The sequence below is a fragment of the Lupinus angustifolius genome, chromosome LG11 (genome assembly GCF_001865875.1).
Source record: "Lupinus angustifolius cultivar Tanjil chromosome LG11, LupAngTanjil_v1.0, whole genome shotgun sequence".
In the NCBI taxonomy this organism is placed as follows: Eukaryota; Viridiplantae; Streptophyta; class Magnoliopsida; order Fabales; family Fabaceae; genus Lupinus; species Lupinus angustifolius.
This window is the reverse complement of record NC_032019.1, coordinates 4,210,196-4,237,767: the sequence shown is the minus strand read 5'-3', so window position 1 is coordinate 4,237,767 and position 27,572 is coordinate 4,210,196. Positions and strand designations below refer to the sequence as shown.

The 27,572-nt window shown below is 32.1% G+C and overlaps 5 protein-coding genes across 8 annotated transcripts; 1 reads left to right on the top strand and 4 right to left on the bottom strand.

The window, feature by feature from the left end:
* On the bottom strand, positions 2,831 to 4,150 carry LOC109361185 (putative protein TPRXL). The gene is made up of 2 exons (XM_019606547.1): positions 3,577 to 4,150; positions 2,831 to 3,386 (listed from the first exon to the last, which is right to left on the bottom strand). The coding sequence occupies exons 1-2, from the start codon at positions 3,985 to 3,987 to the stop codon at positions 2,943 to 2,945; spliced, it is 855 nt and encodes a 284-aa protein (XP_019462092.1). The 5' UTR covers positions 3,988 to 4,150; the 3' UTR covers positions 2,831 to 2,942.
* LOC109361184 (PHD finger protein EHD3-like) lies at positions 4,255 to 9,964 on the bottom strand. 4 transcript variants are annotated; one of them, XM_019606546.1, is made up of 7 exons: positions 9,821 to 9,963; positions 8,734 to 9,425; positions 6,686 to 6,871; positions 6,254 to 6,586; positions 5,800 to 5,889; positions 5,616 to 5,660; positions 4,256 to 5,438 (listed from the first exon to the last, which is right to left on the bottom strand). In XM_019606546.1, the coding sequence occupies exons 2-7, from the start codon at positions 9,337 to 9,339 to the stop codon at positions 4,515 to 4,517; spliced, it is 2,184 nt and encodes a 727-aa protein (XP_019462091.1). In that variant the 5' UTR covers positions 9,340 to 9,425; positions 9,821 to 9,963; the 3' UTR covers positions 4,256 to 4,514. The 4 variants fall into 4 exon arrangements, with proteins under 4 accessions (XP_019462090.1, XP_019462091.1, XP_019462088.1 ...); XM_019606543.1 differs by having other exon boundaries at positions 4,258 to 5,438; positions 8,686 to 9,425; positions 9,821 to 9,962; XM_019606545.1 differs by lacking the exon at positions 5,616 to 5,660 and having other exon boundaries at positions 4,255 to 5,438; positions 8,686 to 9,425; positions 9,821 to 9,964.
* Positions 11,114 to 16,902, bottom strand: LOC109360796 (probable methyltransferase PMT10). Its single transcript, XM_019605922.1, has 9 exons — positions 16,155 to 16,902; positions 14,767 to 14,913; positions 14,422 to 14,692; positions 14,055 to 14,165; positions 13,746 to 13,905; positions 12,922 to 13,179; positions 12,665 to 12,787; positions 11,668 to 11,745; positions 11,114 to 11,589 (listed from the first exon to the last, which is right to left on the bottom strand). The coding sequence occupies exons 1-9, from the start codon at positions 16,812 to 16,814 to the stop codon at positions 11,385 to 11,387; spliced, it is 2,013 nt and encodes a 670-aa protein (XP_019461467.1). The 5' UTR covers positions 16,815 to 16,902; the 3' UTR covers positions 11,114 to 11,384.
* LOC109360797 lies at positions 20,314 to 25,110 on the top strand. The gene is made up of 5 exons (XM_019605923.1): positions 20,314 to 20,399; positions 21,105 to 22,486; positions 22,602 to 22,833; positions 23,635 to 23,714; positions 24,831 to 25,110. The coding sequence occupies exons 2-5, from the start codon at positions 21,188 to 21,190 to the stop codon at positions 24,906 to 24,908; spliced, it is 1,689 nt and encodes a 562-aa protein (XP_019461468.1). The 5' UTR covers positions 20,314 to 20,399; positions 21,105 to 21,187; the 3' UTR covers positions 24,909 to 25,110.
* Positions 26,714 to 27,184, bottom strand: LOC109359650 (uncharacterized mitochondrial protein AtMg00810-like). Its single transcript, XM_019604348.1, has one exon. The coding sequence runs from the start codon at positions 27,182 to 27,184 to the stop codon at positions 26,714 to 26,716; it is 471 nt and encodes a 156-aa protein (XP_019459893.1).

The following is a 27,572-nucleotide window of genomic DNA, read 5'->3' as shown; positions in this document are numbered from 1 at the left end:
ATAATTTAAGTTACAAAATTGGTTGAAGAATCAAATTTAAACAGCAATAATACATCATTCACAAATATCTATTTTTTAATATGCGGTTCAGTTTTGTTCTAACTGTTCGTAAATTTATAAAACCATAAGTTGAACCAAATATAAATGATTTTTTAAACAAATAACCGAACCGAGCCGCAAACCAAATCAAACGATATTTTACAGTTTGATTCGTTTCGGTTCGATCGGCTTCTCAGTTTAAATCATAACTCTTTACCCACCTAAATACAACAACAGTTTCTTAGAAAAAAGGTATAATGGCTATATGCTTGCTCAAGAAAGGGTTGTCAAATATAGTCATTCTACACTGCTTTCTTGAACAAACGTTTTCATGTATAGGCATTCTATAACATTATTTTATCAAGAAAGTGCTGTTAATTTTACTCGTTTCCCCACAATATCTTAATGCACTATTTTTTTAGTAAACATATAGTCTTAGATTTTGAGCTAAAGAAAACAGGCAACATCATTATAATTTAAAAGTCTCAAACCAACATAGGCTAAAACATTATCATTATATAATAAACAGTATAGTTGAAACAAACATACGTACAATATAGCTAAAATTACATTAGTTGGTCTATACAAAATATAAATATGGCATGTCCAACAAAAAGTCTAGTAATTAGTGGTCCATCTTCTCCAATAGATGTACAGTTGAAATCAAATTTTTTTTAGTAACCAAGTATTTCAAATCATATTTGGTTCACTTTCCATTTTCATTTATATTTCATGAATTAAAAGTATTAATAATTAAAAAAAACTAATTTAGAAATTTGATTCTTGGAATTAAAAAATAATAATTTTAAATAAAAATGTACTTGGTGACAATTTTCCGAGAATGGTATTATACTTAGGAGGCGTCAAAAATATTTTTGAGATCCAAAATAATTGTTTTCTTGCTTATTTAGCATGTTTTACATTTTGAAAATTCTATCTCTTGAAATTAAATTTCAGATCCAATAAATAATTTGAGAAAGAATTAAAATTTTCATCATTTTTGTTTAACAAATTTCAATTTTATTTTGAAATACTAATAATTTTATAATACCCTAAAAAAATTATCAAAAATACATTATTATCACTTACACTATTTGCTATTACTAATGAAATATTATTATTCTACTCTATTTACTATTACCAAGGAAATATTATTATTCCTTAACACTTCGATTTAAAAGTATAGAGATATATATTCAATTCATATTTGGTTTATTTTTCCTTTTCAATAAGGAGTTTAATTTTTGTGAACAAAATAGTAATATTTTAATTAAAAAATAAAATTGGGATCAACTTTCCTTGATCAAAAATTATATTATAATTGGAAGTGTCTAAAGTTTATTTTAAGACTGCAAAAACTATTTTCTTTTTTAAAATTTATTTAGCATGTCTAATATTATGTTTCAAACAATAGTTTATGAAATAATTAAGAATATCCTCATTTTTGTTTAACAAATATCAATTCGATTATGATATAATATCATTTAATTAATGAGAAAAAATATACGTACTGATAGTATGATAGTTTTTTTATACATTGTCATATTATCGTCCATGGTTTATTTTAAATTATTATTGACTCTTAAGAAAAGTAATAGAAATGAATGATATAATGATTGTGTATAAATTTTTTTTACATTTATAATACATAAATGTTAAATTATTAAATAGTACCCTAAAAAAACTGGGAAGACTAAGTTTTTTAAATTTACTCCTCATCTTAGTCATCAATTTTATGGATATCTAATAGCTTATATGTACTCACTAATTGAAATCATTAGATTCTCTTACAATAGATGGTTAGAATGTGGAGTAAGTTTAAAAAACTTATTCTTGAAGTAAATGAATCTCCTCTTACTTATAGGACAAGAATCCTCTGTCCCAAAAAAACAATGTCCCCCTGTCCCTAACCAATCATATTTCCTAAAATAATATAAAATATTAATTTATGTTTTTTATAAAAACAAATTCTAATAAAATAACCTATTTTGATTGGTTTGGTACACCATTGGAGACACCAGTGAATACAGGTGACCCTCTTCCTTACTTATAAGGTAATATTATTTATCATACTTTCTATATAAAATTATAAAGATGAAGATTCAAAATATCTTTGATTTATTTTCCTCATTAAAATAATAATATATTTAGGAAGCTTGAAAGGTATACCTTTAATAATAATGACAATACCAATGGTATTGATAGTATAGTAGTAACTAACCACAATAATAAGAATGATTATAATGTAAGAAAGTTGAAAACAAGATGAAAGAGTGGGTTTTCCCTCTTTTTAACATTTTAGTATTATGGAAAAAGTTTTGTCTTGTGATCTAATGAGACAAAATAAAGCAACTTATGTGTTATCCCTTGTTCTATAATTCAACCTAGTTTACAAATTAAATAAACAAAGAAAAAATTGTCTACGGTTCCCCTTTTTTTAAGTAGATAGGATCATTTCCACAATGGAAAGGTAAATAATCACTTTTAAACGTATACATATGGATAAAAATGTCACTTCATTATATTTTAAAGATAAAAATATCAAATTATGTTACATTTTTCTCTTGTTTTATCATTTTTTAAGTAGTTAGGATCCCAACTCTTTTTTACTATATCAAACACACCTCTTATATCATAGTCTCATGGATATAGAAAATTATATAACACTAATTTCATCAATATTACAAACTTCTAGCAAATGGATTTATGAATAAATATTGTTGAACAAGCCACAAACAGGAAATCAAAACAACGAATAAAAGGTGGTTACAAAAAAGGTTAAGAGGTAAAATGAAAGAAAAATGGCTTCTATATAAACACTGAAATATATCTAAATGCATATTAAATATAATGCAACTATGCAAACCAGGTATATGTAAAGACAAGACATGACACACTGTTTTCTACAAAAAGATGAAACAGTCAAAGGAGACAAGAGGATTTTCAATATCCTCTATCAAACCTGAGTCCACGCCATTTTTAGACACCACTTCCTCAACCATGTTGGTTTCATCAATCTTAGAATCATTAACTTTGTAACTGCAACTTTCCCTATGCCTCAAACCAGAATGAGTTAGCTTCCTTGAACTGTTGTTTGGACTTATTGGTTTAATATTCTCTTTCCTTAAAGAAGAAGAAGAAGAATGGGAATGAGATACATTAGTTTTTGGACCACTCATTCTTTTTGAAAGAGTATTATCTCCATTGAATCTTCTGCTAGGAGATGGTGACCTTAACATTCCACTAGCTAGGTTGTATGATGAGCCAAGCCTCTGATCTACTTCTACTTCCTTTCTGAAACTCTTCTGTCTTGTTAGGTTAACAGGTGAGTTTGATCTCACTCTCTTCTGCACCATGGAAACATGGTATCAGATCATAAAGAGGAAGAAAATGATTGTGAACATAAAATATGGAGCTTATTATATGAAGAAAAAAATGATTACATAACTTACGGTTTAAAACCATGTATTAAGTCAATATATGATTTATATACGATGATAATCTTGTAACCTAGCTAATAGAAAAGGACCCATGTACCTTTTGTGGTGGAGATTGCCTTATTGGTGCCAAATTAGACATAGGTGATGATGGAGTAGCCTTAGGTTTTGTAGGAATAAAGGAATGAGTAGCTTCCTTGAGTGAGTTGATACGAATGATATGTGGGTTCTCTTTATAGCAAGACCATAAAAACTCATTAGAAAATGATCTGTCCTTAGAGGTTAAGGAAGAAGAAGAGGTGGTTGAGTTAGAATTAGTGGTGCAAGTGAAGGAGCAAATGGAAGAAGAAGTGGAAGATGTAGGAGAAGAAGGAGATATATGTTTGAATTTTTTTGAAGGATATAGAATATTTGAAGTTGGTGGAGCTTGTGAGATTACAAGCTTGTCCTGAACAGTATGAAGTTGATTTTCTAGTGAATGATTTTCTGGTATGCTAATGCAGCAACCCATTTGATAGCAAATGGTTTTAGAAGGAAATGGTTTATGGGGTTAAAGAAGAATAAGGGTGATCATTGAGTTTTATATGGTATTGAAAGTTGTGTTTGAAAACATGAAGGGAAAGTTGAGGAATGGCTTTTGCTTTTGGTTTATTCTCTTTTTTTAAATGGTATTTGAATTAAGTTAGGTGATTTGGACCCAAAAGAACAACACATCAATTCTATATTTATGCGAAATGATGTTCTTTGTAGTGTTGTATTAAGTTTTTACATTTGAATATAGTTACCCGGGAATGATTGAAACCGTTGCAAAACGGTAATGTATGAAGGTGGTGGTGGCAGCTATTATTATTATTGAGGTTTTAGTGCGTGGAGATGTCAAAGTGGGGTCTATGTGTGCTATGCCACAAAGTTTTGGGCCGAACTACAAATAAGAAAGGGATCAAGACTATTTACTATTATGCAGCCAATTTTCACAGCAAAAAAAACAGTTAATATGGCATTAGTTATTAGCAGTTAAAACGTATGACCTCAAAAAACTCATGTTCTCCGTGACTCAATCTGGGTTTCAGACAAGTTCTCTTCAACATTCAGAGTATTGGCTGCAGTTAAAAGCAAGTCCATTCCTCCAACTTTGTTTAATTCACGGCCCCGTTTATTGCTCCATCTCTTATCATCTTCGACATCATTTAGCTTTGAAACATTTCCATCTGTTCTACACTTCTTACTCTCATATGCCTTTTTTGCTCGCCGTATTGCTTGGATCCCTGCATCACATTTTCGGCAGAACCATTTCCCTTTTGGAATAGAAGTTCGTGGAGGTTTCATGCAATAGGTGTGGTATGCATGATCACAGCCATCACAGAGAACAATGTTATCATCATCTTGATCAGTGAGGCAAACTCGGCACAAACAAGAAGGGCAGTACCAACATTGAGCATACAATTTCATCTGCTTACTTGACAAACACCTTACATGGTAGTATTTACTGGGGCAAAAAGGGTGAGCACATATTTTTATTTTTTCACCATCCACCCCTTCTTCACAAATCTTGCACTCAGGTGAGTTTTCCCCACCTATGGACACTTGAATTCCATCATCATGAGTACAATTTGAATTCTCTTCCACCACATTCAATGTTTCCTCATTTGTAGGGATGTTTTCCTCACTAAAAATGTTGTTCAGGGTCTTCGGGACGTTCAACCTTTCACACACCACACACTTTTCATGTGGAGATCCTATACCCTTACCAGAACAATTGGCACAGAACCAGCTTTTGTGGGGTATTTCTTTGACAGAAGGCTCAATACAGGGAACATGGTATACCTCCTCACATGAACCACAAACCAAACAATCCGCACCATCTGCCTTCTTTCCGCAATACCTGCAAATGCAACTTTTATATGCAGCACAGTCTTCTTTCTGCTCTGCTTTCGTTTGAGAGCGGGATTCCCAGTTATACAACTGTTAGACATGACCAAATGAAAACAATTCTCAAACCCAGTTTATGTAGATTAAAGTTGCCCTAAGAACTAAGATTGCAGAATTATTTTTTTAACTGAGCTACAAATCTTTTACACTTGATCCTGACATATGCATGACCAGCTCATGAAATCTTAGAATAAACTTGAACTATCTTACCACTTGCTTTTCATCTTCGAATGAGCAGTTCGCTGAAACTCCAACCTGAAGGGTAAGAAAACTAGGCTTTAAAAAGGGCATGCAAACGCTCACATAACCCAAAGCAGAGAGCAAAAAATCCAAAGCAAAGAAAAAGAAATGGAACCTAAGCACTTAGAAAAATAATTACAAGGGTTTGCCTTACCTTCTCACAGTAGGACGCTTTTGACATGACGGACAGGCTCTTGGTAATAGCAACAATCTCATTTCCAGTATCTTGAAGCTTTCTCCAAACCTAAAAACATCAATAAGGATACATCACGTAAAATGAGAACCAAAAAAATTTCCTGTGATCTGCTCAAAGGCTGGGAATTAATAAGGACACTCAGAATTACCCTCAAATGATATACTAGTGAACCAGATATGATTTCATCTTGAAGTGAGAATGAGAGTCCAAAGTTATATATAAATAACAACAAACATCAGGGGAGAAATAGTTAAAAGAAATAAATATAAGATGCCCAAAAGCCAAAAACAATTTAGCATCGTGTTACTGAGGTAAACAGGATGTTGAATCATCTAAAATTTTCAATCTTTCTCCAGAAAAATCATATAGCTGTGTAAAAAGTGTTTAATTGTCAAGAGGGTAAAATTTTTACCTGTTCAATATCTGACAAGAAAAGTGTCGGCGAATGTTCATAAGCGTGTTCTTTCATCCTTGTGTTTATGACACTAAAGTCGAATACCCTTTCAGGTTTGATTCCTTGAAAATTTTCAAGTAGCACCTTACATAATGAACCGAATTTTTCAGAGGTTAAGATATTACAGAACACGCGCTGACACCTCTCAGTACCACCACGACCATCTGATCTACTAGAACATCCATTATGCATGATATTTGCATGCCCATTAGTTTCATTCTGTAATCTGTGAGACAACAGCTCAGATTGAGAAGAGCATTCTTGACCACCTTTGACAATTTTAAAATTTTCCTGCAAAAAAAAAAGATGGAACATAAAATGAAAGAAACAAAAGAGACTTACGTCATGTCATATAAGCAGAGCATAAATAGTTCTAAGAGTAAAACATACTGTAACTGTAGGGGCACAACTAGTTTTGGGATAGTTCATAAGTGCTTCCCTTATGCAACCCTCTATGCCGCCATTGCTACCACCTAATGAATGATATAAATCGTTTAGCACAACATTTCGCCAATGTCCATGTGAATAATTTTTTGAAGGATTGCCTACAGCTACATCACATGGTTTTTTCACAGCCTGCAAGGATAAGAAATTTTCAAATGTAGCTTTGTAGAATGAATAAAATAAGACTGTTTATTGTGCTTGGCGTCATAACGGACCAAGGTCAGAATCATCTCATGCTAAATTGTGAGGCACAAATCAAGATATCATGTCAGTCAAATACAAATATAGAAGCACAAATAATGAAAACCAAACACAGTAATGAACAGACAAATTGAAATCCCATCAGCTGAATTACTTACATGAAAAAGAATAAATGATTATAAATATATAATTTTTTATAGAATTATAAATGATGTTCGATTACATGCAGGATAACAATTGTAACCCTGTTTCTTCCCTTCTCCTTAACTAACATAACTTTTAACCTTCTGCTTGTAAAAATAAACTCAGCCTTTAGATCAAACATCTTAAAACATACCAAGGCTAGTATTTTCCATCAAACATGAACGTTATATTGTACCCTTATCAATAGCATCATTGACTCATGGTATCCATTGATAAAGTAAGCAAATTATCTGCAAATTACAATAAAGTTCAACTGAATCTGCTATCAAATATCCAAAAATCCGTATAAATTGCTTTTCCAGCATTTTGAAAATATAGCACATAAGTTGCAACCCATATCCATGGTGCACAATAATAAATCTTGGATTTTACCATTGTCAATAACATCATTATTTATCATTGCATTCTATAATAAATAAAGGAAGGTTCAGCAGAATCTGCTATCCAGTATTAAGAAATCCAAGACTCTATAAATTGATTTTCCAGCATTTTAAAAATACAGCACATAAGGATCCGTTCTTAGAAATACTCAAAAACAATGCAACACACAATTATATAAATTAGTCATGTCATGCCATTGGACTTTAATGCATGATCCATGATCAATACATTGAAGTACATCCTCTCCCTACAGTCTGGACTTTGAAGTATGCTGCGTGTAAGTTGCAACTTAACTCCATATTGCACATAATTAAGTTTAACTTAAATGAATTAGATGCAAATTTTATGCTGTTAAGAACAACATTAACATAAAAAATGATGCTCAAATTCTTCCATGTGAGTATGTTCTCCTCATTTTATATTCCTTAAATTCGAATATTTAACTAGCAGTTACCCAAGTTACCAAATTATGAATAAAATGAAGTTCAATGTGGGGTTAATTAGATTATTCTTACAAGCATAAAATAGCATGCTTATTGAAATTAAGATTAAACAAATATGATAACTCTATATCCATAAAGAATCAACAAGTTAAGAGCTCAAACGAAAAAAGATAATAGCATTTGCTTTTCCTTCTACTTAAACAATAGCATTTTGCCATTTTATTGTAAATTTAAAAAAAAAAAAACTCGCTACCATGGATTTAGAAACCAATGTAAGAAATCAAAAACCTGAAACCTGATATCTTAGGCTAGAAGAGAATATCTACAACACTCAGTATCCCCCGGTCAACAATTTCCCCCTCTTTATGACTAAAACAACTACAAACCATTAGAAATCCATGCGCAATCCAATTATTAAAAAAAACCTTAATATCAGCACTCTTGCAAGTTACTCCATAAACTACAAGTTGTAGGTACATGTTTATCTATGAAGCTAATTTATCACTTTCCTAGGTTTAATGTGTGCCTAAGTAAAATTGTGAACTAGAAAATCTAGCACCTTGTGCCTCTTAACAGTTTTACATAACGAAAAATATATATAAATATCATACAGCATATAAAATTTATCTTGTCAATTGACAAGCGACAGATGACATGTGCAACCGAAAGCCACCACAGATACAAAATTACAGATGCTGCAAGAAGGGTAGAGGAAACCTGATCTAATAGGTGACTTGCAGCTTCCACACATCCTTTGCTGCCTACCTGAACTTTGCTTTCTGAACTTGATTTCACATCTTTACGCCTCTTATAAGTTCGCAAATATACAACTCCACCAGAGTCCCCTTCGGCAACAACTTTCCCACTAGCAATATCCATTCCATTATTAACAGTTTGGTTCTTCAAGCACCAAACATCTTTCCCTTTAGAAACACTGTTCCTATCAGCAATCACTACTCCGCTATTTACAGTTTCATTATTCAAACACTGAACTTCTTTCCCTTCAGCAAAACCATTCCCATCACCAATCGCCATTCCATTATTTACAGTTTCAATCTTCAAGCACTGAACCTCTCGGCCTTCAGCACCACCATTCCGACCAGAAACTGCCACTCCATTATTTATAATTTCATTCTTCAAGCACCGAACAGTATTCCATTCTGCAACACCATTCCCATCAGCAATTGCCACTCTATTATTTACAGTTTCATTCTTCAAGCACCGAACCCCATTCCCATTTTCAATTGCCACCCCACTATTCGCAGCTTTATACTTAAAGCATTGAGCCCCATTCCCATCTTCAATTGCCACCCCATTATTTACACTTTCCATAGGGTTATCAGTATTACTATTTTCATCCTCAGTATCCATTAAAAGAAATAACCTTGACTTTCAGCAGAAAATTAGGGTTTCACAGCAAACAAATCAAGAATTCCTCAAGATTTGTTGGTAACCACCTTCAGAAAGCAATAACAGTGGAAACCCATAAAAACAAAGTTATTAATTTTATACACGTTTAAGCTAAAACACACACTCCCTTCATTTCACCCCAAAACATAAACAAAGGAACAAAAACACACAAAAAATCAACTTGGGCAATAACGTGTGTGCAGTTAAAGAGTCTTTCTTAGAAATAGAAAAGTGAAGTGAATCTAACACCAACGCAGCACCGAGATGCCATGGGAGCATAAATTGGGTATGCAATTAAGTATGCACACAAAGAACTAAGAAGATTATTTTATATTTTTGTTATTATTTGAATTACTTGAGCGCGGAAGAGGTTGGTGAGAAGTGGAAGAGAAATAGCGAAAGAGAAATGAAGTTGTGGAGAGAAAAAGAAGAAGGGACTTACAGTGAGAGAGAGTAGTGGAAATGGAGAGAAAAGAGAGGTTTGTAGATGCAGATTGCAGAGTGCAGTAGCAGAAGAAGAAGCTCTATAAACTATAAACTCTTTCTTTCTCTCTCTAAGTTCTATCCTTCGGCGTTTTTCTCTCAGGAGAATTTAAAACACCGGTCCTTGCTCTTTTTTCTCCTCTCTTTCTAATAACCTTTTTTCTTTCTTTTTCAACCCTTTGTATTAGTATTTGCAAAAAACGTTTTCCTTTGAATTTAATATCATGTATGGTTAATAGTTTTGCATGAGAAAAAAAAAAAAATATATATATATATATATATATTAGTGTATGAGTTTTATATAATATCACTATATTATTTAATATTATGTTTTAATTATTAAAAAATATAAATAAATGATGTATTAAGTGTTATAAATATTTATACATATAGTATATAAATACTATATTATTTTAATATATTGAGTCAATCATTAATTTGTGTAACAAAAAAATTTAGATTATGTATTAAACTATTTTGTTGTTTCTAGTATATGGAAGATGTCCAATTAAGGATTTGTTTAGAGTTATTAGGAAAAATGAAGGAGATGGATCAAAAGGTTAGAAAGGAGAAGAGAAATGAAAGATTTTGTCCTTGTTTTGGATTATAAAATTGAGAAGAGAGATTATACGAATGATAATGTAATAATATTTTTTTTATTTTTCCTTTAAAAATGTAATTAATAATGAGAAATTGATAATAATGTATGATTATATAACATTAGAAATATTTAGCTATTTTATCTTGAACAAAATCTCAAATGTATGGAACTTTAAAATAGACTTGTGGAGAGATAGTTTATTCTACATAAAGATTCGGAATAGGAACAAGTACCTCAGTTTCTAGTTGAACAAATTGCTTCTAGTGTGGAGAAATATTAATGAAGTCTACATTTAATAAGAAAACCGTTGGGTCTTGATGGGGAAGCCAACTTTTTCACAGGCATGAGTTGAGGCTCAAAGTGGGAGAATAATGGCACCTCATCCACCAAGATTGTCATGGTGAAAGTGATGAAATTAATTGCTGTATCAGGGTAGTGGGTCCTCAACTCTTCATTTTTCAAAGAGATGATTTTGATATTGAGGAAAGCTAGAGTGGCACCTCCAAAGTTAGTGATGCAGCATATATTGCTGTGTCTTTGTTAAATTTAGAACAGATCATATTACAAGAAATCAAGCTTTCTTGTTGCATAAGTAAACAAATTTCCCAGCTTTCACCATCACTTACTTAAACCTTACATCAAATTTGTAACAAAAAGACAACATTATCATCTAGGCATCTCTATTAATAAATACTGTGAAGATTGATTATAGGACAAAGAAAATTCATTTTTGTTTACAACATAACCTGTTAGCATGGATTAAGACTGATAAGTATAGAACTAACTTTTTTTCAAAAAATGTAACTTCGGTAAGTTGGAGCCACATTTCTGGCTCTAAATGAGATTTCAGGTACGCTACCATCTTCTGGTTGAATGAGCCAATAAATTGCTCTATTAGTTACTACTGATACAACTGAACAATTCAGAAGCGTTTTTCACACCTTAATATCTTCCACCTTGAATACGGACCCTCGTTAACATCATTCTGGAAACTAGTCCATCCCACTGCAGTTGCAATTTCTTCTAATTCACCAATAAGATGTCCGAAATCACGTATATATACATTCCCACCCGGTCTTAGCATCCGATCCATCTCAAGCATGATGGTCGAAATATTACACTTTTGCCTGAGAGAAATAAATAATTTGTCAAACACCTATAGTGGCAAGTGCCTATAGAGAAACAAGTATGAAATTAAACCACACCTCTTTTTCTCAACAGAAAAGAGACCTGCTGCATGCAAAAAATCATACGTTCTTGGGTATGTATCAAATGGCTCGCACCTGTTATGGTAAAAAAAATTCAAGCATCAGGATGAATCCCTATATGTAGTGACGAATTAAAAAATAAATAAAAATATTAGCATCAAGTTTCAGAAAGAGAAATAAATTAATTAAGTAGCTGATGCATAGATGGTTAATTTCTTCTAGTTGCAATTTCATTTTGCCAAATATATGCTTATGGAATTTGGATCCTCTCCATTACTCGAGAGTCTATTACCATATTAGGATTATGACATTTGACAAAAATAAAAATCCAATGATTCTGATTTTAACTTATTTTTTAATAAAATAAATTATAATTCTTATTTCCCCTTATAATCTAGTTATGGACTGTCCAATACTAGAGAGGAGTTGGACTCATGCTTATGATGCTCAAATGACTCTAAGGTAGCAAGAAGGCAAGCAGTATTAACTTTGAAATTCGTACAGCATGTTGTCAACTCATATAACTAAAAGTAAAATGCATATTCACATATCAGCTTTAATTTTATAAACTTGATCAACTGAAAGCCAATCAAGAAGAAGCATATAGCATGTGTGTTTTCAGAGAACAAAACCTGTTCATTTTCATAATAGCTTTAAAAATTGAAGAGTAAATATAAGTCAAGATTGTTTCAACCAATTTCCAGATGTTTAACTGAAATAACATTTCAGAACTCATTTGAGAAACTTGACCATAGTTCTTACACCAATCGGACCCTCTAAGTTACACATTCCAGTATGGTTAGATTACATAACAAGTAAAATATCAAATTGGTCCTCCTAAGATACATATGACACCATTGGCAATTTTATCTTTGAAGGATCAATTACTCATTGATAAACAATGATGTGATGATGACAACTTCTTTAATCGTAAAATAACCAAAGCGGAGTTAAAAAAGAGCAACTTATAAAAAAGTACGCAAATTTATCATACCAATCATGCATAACTCCAATCAAACCACGGTCATATAGGATCGGCAAAGTGTTGAATCCACTAACAGGAACAACATTCATGACCCAGCAGTTAACCTGGAGATCATGCAGTGCTGCAGCAAATCTGCAATTGTCAAAATAAAAGTAGCAAATCTGCAAGGTTAGACAATCATTCTACAAAGCAAGAAATAAAAAACAACTAATGAAAATAAAATTAAAAAACAAAAGAAGAAAGCAAGAAATAATATAATTACATACCCTCCAAATCCTGCCCTCATGTCCATTACATTCCTTAGGTTATACTCCTTCCAACGGTAAACACGAACATAAGTATCTACGATATCATTCCAATATTTTGATTCAGCCTTAAAGAGTTCTTTTCTAGATATAATGGCATCCTGTTTGATGCTTTGAAGCCTGTCTGGTGGTTGATGAAGGCGTGCAGGCCACTTAGTAACATTTGCTCCATGTCCACTACTAGGTAACTGAGTGATGCATGCCTTAAGACCAACGTACCTGCACAGTGATTTAAAGTTATCAAAAATTCTGATATTTTTTCCCACTAAATATAACTCTAAACATAATAGTTTTGTCAAGTTACTGAAGAGGTGAAGATGTTCAAACCATCTGCAGCATGTATACAAGTTGGTTATTGAATTCTTCAAAAAAAATCTTCCTCTTAGGATTCGATCATTTTTGGCTACTGTCATTCTTTACATGGTTTTATTAAATATTAAGCTAACAAGCCTGTTTTTGTTTTTTAAAAACAAGTATGAAAGTTAAGCACGAATAAAAATAAGAGGAAATAAGAAAGCCGCATGTGTCAGTAATGAAATGCAGGCACCCACCAAGCAACATATAAAATTCTACCTGACAAGCCGAATTATTATATGATGTATTAGATATATGACCAAAATCACTATCATTTCTTCACTAAAATTTTCAGAAAATTTTCTTCAGAAGAAAATCAACATTTAACATATTTGACTCTTATTAGTCATTGCATTCAAGTTCAAGCATCATGAATATCACAATTAAGATGAATTACTTAAGTGGATCAAATAACATGTCGGGAGACATACCAAACATCATCTGGTTCATCATTGAAGTCACATAATGGAGGACCCACAGTGATGTCACGACTAAGGTAGCAGCTATTATTAATAGGTTTCTTCCATATAGCAATATATCCCTGCTTGCTTACAAGTTCCCAACAAATGCGAGTAGTCAGGTCCACCATTTCTGTCAAGTAATAAATTCGAAGATCATGATGTATAGAACTAAATATTAGGGTCATTTGATACCAAGGAATATGATGTTGCAGTCAAAACTAAGAAAATAGATATTTATCTACTACAATTATTTTGGTTAACATTGAAATTCTAAGCTACCTTTCCATTGTTCTTGAAGGGTGTGTTCATGTTTGTAAACAGGCTGTGCAACCCATACAAAGTAACCACCTGCCCGAAGAAGCCTATTTGCCTCAAGAAGCAAAATTCCATCTGCATCAAAGCCATAGGAAAATGGGATATCAGTGCTACAAATAAAGCCATTAAACATACTTGTGATGGTACTTACATCCAAACTGTTCCTAAATCCTTTGCATCAAAATATGAGGAATTCTAATGAAAGTTTAAAACATAAAAAAAATGTTGTCATCTCATACAGGAAAGCAACCAAAGTGCAATTAACTACAGTTTCCTCTTAGATGCTTGAAGCGACAGATAAAAGGTCAAAATAGAGAGAGGAAGAGAGTACCTTCATGAGTCCAATTAACTCTGCATCTTGAACAATGTATGAGGTCAAAAGCTTGGCTTGGGAACAATAATCGGTGTGTAGCAAACACTGCTAGCAGGGCAGGCACACCACGCTCTAGAGCAAATTGAATCTGATTTTCATAAACATCTTTTGATGCTACTGAAAGAGTGGTCACATTACGTTTCATCAAAAACGCACCAAAACTTGCCACTCCACAGTCAATGTCTAAAGCAACTCGGATGTTGTGACCAAATGCAATGTTAGGAACCATCTGCAATTCAATTTCAAAACTGCTTTCAGTGTCTTGCCGATAAATATCAAAATGAAATTGAATAAGAGACTAACCGCTGAAATTATATCCAGGTATTTATCAGCTCCTTCAATAAATTGTGCTCCACCACCACGAAAAACAATTTTATCCTTCTTTATTGATATCCATTTTTGGCCGCCTTTATCTTTAACAAGACGAGTGGGCACATTACTGAACCAAACCTGTCATTGCATACAAGTTAAGGAGCCTTTCTTCCCAATCCAAATAAAATGACAAGTGTCACATCATGCAATTTGAAAACTATGTGTATGCTAATTTCAAGTTTACAATTTTAAAAATTAAAATTTAGCAAGTTGACCGCAATCAAATTTTGCACCTAGCACCTAATTAATAAATTATTTTAAATGAATAGCACTCAAGATGAAGAAATTCTTCCCTAGATTAACTTAACGATAAGGTCCAGATAAATAAAAATCTAGTGTCCAAGTTAACCATCATGTATGTATCTAAGTGTAACAGTTTTGTCACCTGCCAACATATTGTCAAAATTGCAGTATTTTCTCAATACAATTACCCAGCTAAATTTATTGCCATAGTTAAGATGTAATACATTAAATGGTAGTCAGAAGTTCCTGAGAATTTCTTCCCTAAAATTACGAGTCACTACAAGAATTATTTCATCTAAACTAGACAATTAGACACCCCTTCTCACTTCCACTATTATTCTTAACATCTTAATATATAAGGATTGAGATCTTCTCATGTTGTTAAATTGCATGAGAGTGCACATTTTATTTTAAATGACTACCAGATCTAATAGCCTATCATAGTGTGTATCTGCAAATAAAAGCCGGTCTTCCAATAGTAAGTTTTTATCATAAACTAAGGTATTTAATACATTGAATATTCCCCCCTTCAAAAAAATGAATATTCAAAACCATAGTTTCCAATATAAACCAAAGAACAATTTCTATCTTTTATTAGTCACTAGTTAACAACATAAAATTTGCATAAATTTTTTTTGTCTCTCTCTATATTGAAAGGGATGGAGTGGGACCATATCAAATCTAAAAGTACAATACAACCTTTTCAATGTAATCTAATCTGAAATGGAAACAAGCTTTCCCCATAAATTTAAATGTCATTTAATTATCAATATAATAATGTCATTTCAATCCTTTACCATATGCCTATAGTGGCTAATGCTATAACAGTGAGGTTATTGACATTCTCAAATATCTAATCATACTCTTCATAGATTAAACATAATTTTGCAGCGTGAAAAAAACAATAGCAAGAGGAGTATATACAGATAATTTAGAGCACCAAAAGCGAAGCATGCAATAGAAAAAAGGCATAAAACATATCGAAGCAGTGCAGAAACAAACAACAGACAGCAGCACCAAGAATGAATGAGCAATTGCGACCATAAAACTTACAGAGGTGGCAACGCAAAAAGTACCTCGTCTCTACTCTGAGGCCAATGGATTGGGGCACGGTACCCTTTGGGCCTAGGAACCAAACAATTCAAACCCTTCCCTTGCTCAGGGCAATGTCTTTCGTACTTTTCTCCTCTCACGCTCTGATTCAATTGTGCAACCGCTTCCACATTATCCAAACATGGTATATAGTTCACCATTTTCATATCACACTTCTTGTACTTCTCAACCTTCACTCTCACGAAACTGCTATCTTTCTCACTTTCCTTCACCCTTCGTGAATTACTCCAATTCTTGAAATCATTAACCAAATCCGAATCCAAGTCACCGATTTTGAAATCCTCCGTCATTACCCCGTTCCTGTCCAGAACCCCCATCCGCACCACCGACGGCGGCGGAGGAGGAGACGGTGGAGGTGTAGGAGGCTGGTTCGGCGGAGGGGGTGGAGGCTGGTTGGGTGAAGATAGTGGAGTATGGTACGGTGGTGGAGGAAGGGTGGGTGACGGTGGTTGATACGGCGAGGGTGCGGTGGTGTTGAGGAAGTTGATGGAGAAGGAGAGAGAGGGAGAGTAGGTGGGGAAGTAACGAGTGAAGAAGATGAGAAAGGTGAGAGAGAAGAGTGCGAGAGCACTGATTTTAACAGAATAACTGCTTTTCGTGATATCTACGCTCACCATTTTCATGATGGACAGAGAACAACAACAACAAGGTTGAGCTCAAAACTGAAAAGCGACAGGGAAATCTGCTGTTTCCCGTCACTTCTACCTTCTCCTTTACGTGACTTAAATTTCATCAAATCAAATTTTATGATAGCTTACATACTTCTTTATCTCGCATCAATCAAATTTTAATAAAATAATAAAAAAATATTATTATTTTTTAATTTTTTATTTATATGGTAATGTTTCATTAGTCTGCAATAAAAAAAATAGACATACGATTTCTATCCATTTTTACTGACTTGTAATTAATTAATTCATTGACTAAATTCTTCCATAGCTTACTTTATTGAAGTAATAAGAGGTTACAAAAGCAATAAAGTTATGTTTTAGTATCTATAATTGTTGATAGAGGGGACTAGCTTATTAGTTTAATTATCTTACCTTATTCTCTAGGAACATAGGATCTAGCAACCTAATTTAACCCAAAATGTTTTTTATTTTGGATTACTTTAGTTTTTCTATAGATATAATTAATATGATTTACTTATTGGTTTGGATTTGATTTGATTGGAATCAAAGCCCAAATAAAATGAATATCTAATTTATTTTAAATATGTTTGGTTAATATTGATATATTATATGATTCAAATTAGAATAACATATTACCATCTATGGTAACGATAAAATGTTAATAAGTTATGGATTTGATTTTGAAAGAGGAATATGAGCTAGCTATTTTAAAATAACATTAATAATTTCTCATTAGATAATAATTTTCTAAAATTTATATATTTAAGCTTTAGAGCTAATGCAACTATCTAAATCAAAAGTAAGATAGTTCAAAATCACTTTTAATATCAATTTTATATTTATTTAACCAAGCCAATTTTACTTGGCTCCTCTATAATTTACCAAATTTGCATTTCAATCATGTGGATTATGGTGAATCCGAGTATAAAGTGTTAATAATATTATGTTTAGATGATTCTTAAGTTAAAATTGCAGAAAAAACATGAATATATATAGTATAATAATTTTATAAATTATCATTTTATTATTTATCATTCATATATAATTATTATTAACTTACTCTAAAATATAATGAATAATAAATATAATGAATAATAAATAATACATACATAGAATGCTTAAAGGGTCATGCCAAATGAGTGCATGTGGACCACTTTTAGTCATATTTATTATTCATTAAATCCGTACCGTCATGTGTCTAGTGTGACTCGTGTCCCAACTCTTGTTTTAAGCAACCAATCTCAATTCTTGTCTTTTGTGTTCGTGTCAAAACAAATCAGAATGCAATGGCATAGGTGTCATTGTTACATGAATCTATTAGAATGAGCCACCCACAAAGTAATGTCCCGGTCATAGTGACGTAGATGAGTAGGACCTGACCCTACTCATTCATCTAATTTGGCATGATAGGTTTGAAATATGGTTAGATTTTATTGGTCATATGATTGAGTCCAGATGTAAAAATAGACTCGACCAATATTGAGTATTGGGTAGGGGACACATGACCTGACCCAAATTTATCATATGATTACTCATTGATTATATTTGTTTGTGTGTCTATTCAATTATGTACATAATAATGATATTATTTGGTCAAAACTATTAATAATTCTCTAATTTTTCATTACATTTACACAATTAACAGTATATATAGTTATATATATCATTTCATATGTCAAATTATTAATATACAATGTCAAGAATGTTTTATCTATAATAGTATAATTATATTTAATTGAATCTATGATTGCGTTCGAGTTTAAGGGTTGATCTGGTCGACGAGTTAACTTCAATTCTAAGTCTGAGTTTAAAAAATAACTCGGTCAACATTTAGGATCGGGTAAGTGATAAGTCTCACCCTACCTGACCTATGTTCACCCCTAATCCAACGTATCAATCAAAGTAGAGAAAAATTGTATATTATTTCAATTTTATATATTGTTACCAATATCGTTAATTTTTCGAAAAACAAAAATATAAATGAATGATATAATATATTAACTGTGTATAAATTTTTAGATTGATAATGCATAAATATTTGATTTTTATCTGGTTAAAAATGTGTATTGTATCTATAGTAAAACTAGTAATTAACTTATTTGATTTTTCGATTTGATTCATCAGTTATTATTTTCCATTTTTGTTTTAGTTATTTAATTTTGATTCTATTATTATATTAATTCATTAATTTTTTTGCCACATGCATTTTTCTTATATAATCATGTGTCTCTTTCTTGTTATGTTACATTAGCAAAAAAAATATAAATAGACTAACATAAGATCCAAATTAAATTAAATAGCAATGTGAGAAAATAAAAATAAGAGATTGAATTAAAAAAAAGAGTAAATTTTGCTTACATTCTTCAATTTTAATAAAATTACATAAATTAATCCTTCATTTTTTTACACTAACATCTATATGTGGCAAAAATTGTAATACAAAACTCCAATGTACATGTTAGACTTCTAGTGCACTTGTTAAGTTCTAATGAAATTATATAAATTATTGAATTTTTTACACTAACATCTATATGGGGCAAAAATTGTAATACAAAACTCCAATGCATGTTAGACTTTTAGTAGAGGGGGATTTTTTTTCTTTTCTTAAACACTATCTTAATAGAGTTAAGCATGAACCAGTAAATACTTAAAAAACGCTGATGCAGTATATAAATTTAAACATTGTACGTGGTTGAGATGTAAGATAATTGTGGTAAAATAATTCAACTTTATAATATTTATTTTAAATACGTAATATAGAATGTTATCAAATTATTAATTCATTAAATGTAAGTAAAATAATTTTATTATTTAAAATTACTTAATTATAATATATAAAATGAGATTAGAATAATTAGAGGCATAATTATAGGAATTGCAACAACTAATTAAAAATTATTATAAGTTTTATCTACCTCAACCCAAATCTAAAATTCCAATTTTGAAGTTGAATATATTGGAATCGAAACAATGAACCTTGTTTTCAAGGTGTTGAGTTTCAGATTTTCCTTATCCAAACTCACCTCGACTTTCAACTCGAACACATATATAACAATAATTTATAAATCTCTGGTACATAAAATTTTAAATTTAGAATAAATATATATAAACCAAAACTCAACCAAATTAGATATTTCTATTAAACTCGAGTTGGATCATTAGAATGTAATACAATAATACAATAAATAAATATATATATATATATATTAATATTAGAACAAAATATTTCACAAGATAATTTATTTTCTTAAATTCACTTAATATTTGCCATGTGTTTTATTTATTTTTTATGATATATTTTAAAATAAAAACTTATTCAAAGAATAGAAATAAGATAAATGTCAAATATTGGGTAAAGTTAAGAAGATAAATTATCTTTTTGTACAAAAATATATATTTTATTTTCTATATATCGGGTCAAAGTCAAACCTTAAACTGATGTAGAATAACCAAAGAGGTAACTCAAAAAAACGTTGTAAAGTTGTGTACTATAGGAACCTCGAAACCTTAATGCTTTCTGAAGAAGAAGAAGAAAAAAAACAGATTAAAGAACCTTATCTCCTTCGTTTCACCAAGGTTTCTATCTCCATTCTTTTCCCTTCTCTCTTCGTTTTTATTTTATGTTTTCATTCTCTTTTCTGTGAATTGGGGTTCCTTTTTTTATTATTTGTAGCATAAAGAAAACATTATGGGGTTTTGTTCTGTTCATTCTACATCACTTCTTTCCTTTTTTTCTTTTCTATTTTGTATCACATCTCTTTCACGTGTCTTCTCAGTAACCCATATTTTTCAATGCCATGTTGGTTTTCCTTTTCCACCATTCTATTTTTGCCCCTTCATGCATGTCCATTCATTGTGTATAAGTACTGGTTTATAGTAAAGTAAAATGACCCATGTTCCCTTCTATCTTTGGATTATATTCTATCAAATATGACATTGTTGTTGAAGGCAAATTACCATTCCTTATTTATGGATGCATTTAAATAAGATGCTGGAGGATACTTGATTAGAATGTGATCCAAAAAATATTGGGTCTAACCCAAAAATTGATTTTTTGTTTTCTATTGATGTCTATGGATGCATTTAAATTAGCTACTATTACTGTGTATGTCAGTTTGGATTAATTTGTTTTCCATAATGCACCAAACAATGTTTTTCATCTGAAGTCCAAACAACCGAAAATAGTATTAGTTTCAAGTTAAGTTCTTTTACTGTAATCGTTTTTTCCTTATGAAATCAAATTTCATTATAATTTTGTTTTTTGTTGTTGGTTGTTTTTAGTGAGTGGTCCTGTTTTGAAGGACATTGTTATCTTTAAAGGAAATTGAGGTGTGATTCAGTCAAGATTAGCCCCGGATTTTCTGATGAGTGGGAATTTGGAAGGTTCTGATGATAAAAGAAGCAGGGCAGAAAGGCGATGGAGGAGAAGGGAGCTCAATTGTTATGGCAGTGCTCCAAGGACGACTGTGAAAGTGGAAAATAAAATAAGTCTGGAAGCATATGTTTCTGTCATTGATCTTGACGAAGATAGTCGTGTTGATAGCACTGATATTAATGATAAAACTGGATACAACAATGCTGACAAAGATGATTGTATTGGTGGTTCTGATATTGTTGCCGAAACTGGCTACAACGACATTGATGTTGACAAAGATAACCATATTGATGGTTCTGATATTGATATTGATGTCAACACTGGCTACAACAATGACAATGATGATGATTCAGACCCTGATTATAAAAAGTTCTTGGAAAATTTGAGGGTAGAAGGGAATTCCTATGTTTATTCAGTCATTGTGGGTAATCAACGTGTTCATATAAGGTATGAACAAGATGAAGAGGAAGAAAACAATGATGATAAAGTTGAAGAAGAAAAGGGTTTTACATGGAGGGGTGAGACTGGAAATTTAGGAATTGCAGATAGTGATTCAACTAGAGAACAAATAGGTGGCTCTGTGGATTCTCAGCAAAATCTAGAGACTGAAAGAAGACATAGTAATAGAAGATCACATTCAGGTACTTCTAGAATTCCCGAGAACAATTGCAACACGGAATTGGATATTGATGTCGACGAAGATTACGAAATAATGCTGAATTCTAGAATGAGAGATTATGACAGTGACAATTTGGAGAATGTGGGAACTGGAAATCTAGGAATTAGGGGGGTTGACTCAATTAGAGAACAGACAACTAACCCAGTGGAATCTCTGCATAGTCAAGAGACTGAAAGAGGACCTTGTAATAAAAGTCGGCATTCCGAAGCTTCTCGTGTACAAAAGAGCAATGACAACACTGAATTGGAAATTGATGTGGATGAAGACTACCAAACATTCCTCAATTCATATAGGACAGGTTGCGACAGTGAAAGTTGGGTGCCTATGACCTGTGAATTAAAAGGGACGAGTTTGAGTGTTAGGCGGAACTCAGGAGCTTCTTATCAGGCATTTGATACTCCATTAGTGCAGTCCGACTACGACGAAGATTACCTATTATTCCTCAATTCTAATCCGATCATTGATGGCGATTTGTATATGTGTGATAGGAATATCATTAGTTTAGAGGGTGACAGTAATTCCTCTGACTCCGACGATCTAATTCTTCTAGAACCTAATCAAATTGGTGAAAACACTCCCTTCATTCCTTCAAAAATGTTTGATTCATCTGTAAGTGTCTTTTTAACTTCGCACATAGTAAATTTATTACTCATAGTCACACACATGCACCTTAGTAAGCCATTTCACAACAATTATTTATAACTTTTTGTCTTGGTTTGTTTAGTGCTTTGAAAATGAAACAAACCCGAGGCAATTACCTGCTTGTGATCAGTCTCAGTTTAGGAGAAGACTAATGGAATATCTTGAAAAGCCATATGACCAAGAAGAGTATGATGGTTATCTGACTGAAGTACATCGTCAAAGGCATAAGGAACGTCATTTTGAAACACGGCAGGGTGTAGTTAAATCATACCCTACTTATGGTTTCAACAAATCATATCTTGAGTTGTACCCTGGTAGGTCCAGTATCTTATCAAGTTTTTCTGAATTTGTAGATATTCCTCTTTCATTTTAAGAAAATGATAGAATGAAGTTTAACCGTAAGCTAACTATTTAGTCAAGATTAATGGTTTTGGTTTCATTCCTACCTCTACTATTAAACAACTCTCACTTGATATTCTGGGTGGACTAACAAGACAGTAGAATTATATGAACTGAGATCAAATTTCAGTGTCCTTCCCTATTGTCACAAAAACCTACAATAAATCCATTCCATTTCATCTGTGTTCATCTTACAGAGATGGTGTATGTGTCGGTTGATATGGGCAGGTGTATCTGGAAAGTTAATATAGGCAAGGTGTAATTTCCGAAACATGAATGTAGAGTAAGTTAGAACCTTAGGTGTTAATGTAATTTACTCAATAGCTAATGAATTAATTTATCATTAACGGTGACCAAAACAACAACCACCAAGTCTTTTCCCACTAAACAGGGAGTTAATTTGTTATTGAATTCAAGATGTATAGGCTAACCTTAGATTTTCTTTTGATCAAGGAAGACCAGGGCACCTTTTAGCCTAAAGGGGGTGCTTTAGTCAAGAACTCTGACTATTATTAATTTTCAATCAACAATGTATCTAGGTTAGATTTTGCTAATTAATCATCATTGCAATGTTTCTGTAAATATTGGCGTGTACCACTTGTTAGGTTGCTTCTGCTGCTTCTTGACTTTCGATTGCTTGTATTTTCATTCAAGCATAATTTTGTCTATAATATCTTCAAAGTCCTTCATCAAATATTTGTTTCGTCATTGTGCAGATCTGGAAAAAGCAATTGCTGAATTCAAGGAGCCGCATAGGGTTTTATTTGTCTTACGTGGATTTATCTTCTGGTTGCAAGTAAGCCAATAATTCCACACTGACATGATTTCTTCTTTTAGATCACTAATGTGTAGAATGTATTGCCATTAAAGTGTTACTTTTCTTACATTAAATTTCATATTTTCAACTCCTTAAGAGCGAGCCAAGTAGCCAACCGACTTTATTTCTTATGGTTTACTTGGACAAGTTGAGTTCTTATATGGCTTCAAATTGAGTCCTTCAAATTGTTTTAAACTTGTGTGCTACAAAGAAAGCTCTTACACCTAGTTATAGTGTTTACACCTATTAAGTTTCAAACTAAGATCCTTACTTACTCTTTTAATAAATGATTGTGGCATTCGCCTCGAAGTCTATGGGGAGCAAAGAAATTCAATATGGTAAATCTAGAACCTAGCTAACTGAATTATCATGTATCTGATTTCTCTCATGCTTGCTATTTACCCTCGGAGTTATGTTGGTAAGTATGCCAATCTGGTTTATACTTTATACTTTTTTCCTGTTAGTATGGTCGATATACTCTTAAGGGACAGAAAAATAAGAGTATTTTAGAACCCAGAAGTGAGGTAAGTGGAGTGGGGGAAACTAACCATTCTGAAGGTGTGGGAAGTTTGAAGAGTGACCCTTTGACTTTAGCTACTTAAACGCTTACTCAATGCTTAGTAGCAGGAATTCTATTCTTTTTATCGAGTATACATGCTTTATCATGTGTACCCCACAGGTACATGTTGAAATAGTTGCATTGCTTTCTTTCATTTGCTAAACATTCCCCTTTAAGGGTCTAAAATCTGCTCTTGCTGCAATAAACAAAAAGGACATAAAGAATGCACTAAACAATAATTTTGATAATGCTGCTAGCTACAACATTTCAAACATTGTTTTAAAACAAAATGGCCCACTTTGGCAATATTACTTTTGGGCATAGTTTTGGGTCTTAGTGGTGATTAGATAAAGTCCTCCTTAAAGTGGTGACTCCAAGATTCAATGTGACTAAACAATGTTTGGTTACTTTGTATAGTTCTAAGTTCTTTAGTGGTGAGAATGTGTTAAATATTGTACATATCTTCTGCTAACCAATGTAGATTACATGTAATGTCAGTTATATTGATGTACCATTTTTTTCATTTTTTTGTGCAGAATTTGACTTATGACCATGATGGAATATTTCAGCCGTGGCATGACGAATCAATTTTGGAGGTTTTAAGAAAAATGTAAATATGGAAATCTTACTAATAATTTAATATCTAAAATTTGAAAGGTAGACTCTAATATTCTTAAATAGGTATATTTATGAGATTTGGACTTGCTTGGGCAAGAAATGAAAATCTGTTTGAAGCCTTAGCCCTTAATAAAGGAATGCATGGTTCAAACATTACAGTGCCTTGGATTATATTACCACTGACATTGTCTCTTTGCCAAATTTTGCTATATATCATTAAAGAAGGGTAATGATATTTGTGAGGTTTGGTTTGGTAAAACAACTGTGTTTCCTGAACTTGTGTTTGTTGTTGAGTTCACATGCAAAATGGACTAACTTAATTGAGTTCTTTTTTTCTTTTTCTATTTGTGAAAGTATGTTTTGGTTAGTTGTGAAAAACTTGAAACTTTGGTAAACTAAAAGCAAATCTTAATTGAGTTTTTTAATCTGTGATATATGTTAATGATTCTATTGAATGTAAGTTTTCATTGAAAAATAATATATTTCAAGAATGATAAATAAAAAATAGAGTAAATACTCATTTTTGTCCTTCATATTTTTTGACTTTACCAATTTGGTCCCTTCAAATTTGAAAAGCCTAAAATGGTCCCAAAAATTTCAAATGTGGGTTAAATAAGTTATTTTTCGGGTCAAATTAGTTCATATCAGATATTGTAAAATATGCTAAAAAGAACTAATTTGATCCATATTTAAAAAAATTGAGACCATTTTATGTTTTTCAATTTTTGAGGAACTAAACTGGTAAGATCGAAAAACATGAAGGACTAAAATGAGTATTTACTTTAAAAAAAATTTCTCATGAAATTTTGCTTCTTTTCCTTAGTGAGAGTCTTTGCTTGAATTGCTTCTTAATTTTGGGAGCACATCTTTTGTGTCAGTTTGTATCATTCTATGTACCATATATTTTTTTATTGGTCATAAAAGTAAAATATGAATTAAATATATATTAACTTTATATTTTCTAATCATGCTACTGCTATCACAAGTTTAAGAAGTTAGGGGTTATTTGTTGAATGTTGAAACCACGTGGGAACATATTTTGTGGCCACGATTAGTGTGAAAATTGAAACATCATGGTAGCAAAGTAAAGAAATCAACAAAGAAAGAAATGAATAACCTCTTTGTATTGAAGAAGAAGAATGATCAAAAGAATTACACACTATTATGAGATTCTGTGAAAAAACTACTTGCTAAACTAAAAGGAAAAGACTACTTAAATAGTCATCTGCAAATCCTAATCATAACGGAAAGAAAAAAAAAGAAATTCAAAAAGTTGCCAAAAAAAAGGAAAGAACGTGAAAAACGTGTAGAAAAAAAAATTTCAGAGATTAAACTTTTGGGCTTGTATGTTGGATTTAATTTTCAACGTCCCCCTCAAGCTTGGCATGTGAATGTTGATAATGTCAAGCTTGTGCAAGAGACTTTGAAAAGGTGAAGAGGAAAGAGATTTAGTGAATATATCCGCAGGTTAAAATGAAGAAGGAATAGGGAGAAAATGAATTAGTTTGTTCTACACTTTCTCACGAACCACATGGCAGTTTATCTCGATGTGCTTGGTATGTTCATGGAAGATTGAGTTTGCAACAATGTGTAAGGCAGAGTTATTGTCACAATAGATGCTAATTGGTGCTGGATGAGAAATCCGAAGGTCTTGAAAAAGGTACATGAGCCATTGAGCTTCACATGAAGCCATAGCCAAAGCTCTATACTCAGCTTCGGGTGATGATCTTGAGACAGTGTTTTGTTTCTTGTTTTTCCAAGAAATAAGAGTAGTTCCTAGAAATAAACATCATCTTGTGACTCACTTTCTAGTATCCAAACAAGTAGCCCAATCCGAATCTGAATAACCCTTTAGAGTTGTGTCATTGTTGGCGGGAAAGAAAATTCCTTGGCCTGGTGAACCTTTGAGATATTTTAATACTCTGGTAGAAACTTTGTAGTGTGAATCAGTAGGAGAGGCCAAATATTGACGCAAAGCTCCAACAGAAAAAGATATATCGGGTCTAGTATATGTCAAGTATAGAAGCCTCCACATAAGCCTTCTATAGGAGGTAATGTATTCAAGAGTTTGTCCTGTTGCAAAGTGAAGCTTTATGTTGTATTCCATAGGGGTAGATACTGGTTTTGCTCCAAGGAATCCAGTTTCTTGAAGTAAATCCAGGGTATATTTTCTTTGGTACAAAGTTATCCCTTGCTTGGATCTGGCCACCTCCATTCCTAGGAAGAACTTGAGTTCTCCAAGATCATTGATGTTGAATTTCTTGTTCGACATTGCTTTGGTCTGAATTATTTCATTCATGTTATTTCCTGCTAACACAAGATCATCTACATAAACTAGAATGGTTATGAAGCCAACATTAGTAATTTTAAGAAATAGTGAGTGATAAACAAAATATTTTTGTAACCAAATTGAATCAAAGTATTTGTGAGTTTATCATGCCATTGTCTACTAGCTTGTTTTAAGCCATAGATAGACTTTTGTAACTTACAGACCAAGTTGAGATTAGTGTTGTGCAATCCTGGTGGAATTCTCATGTATACTTGTTCTTTGAGATCACCATGAAGAAAAGCAGTGTTGATATCCAATTGGTGTAGATGCCAATTATGAAAAACAACAAGACCAAGTTGAGATTAGTGTTGTGCAATCCTGGTGGAATTCT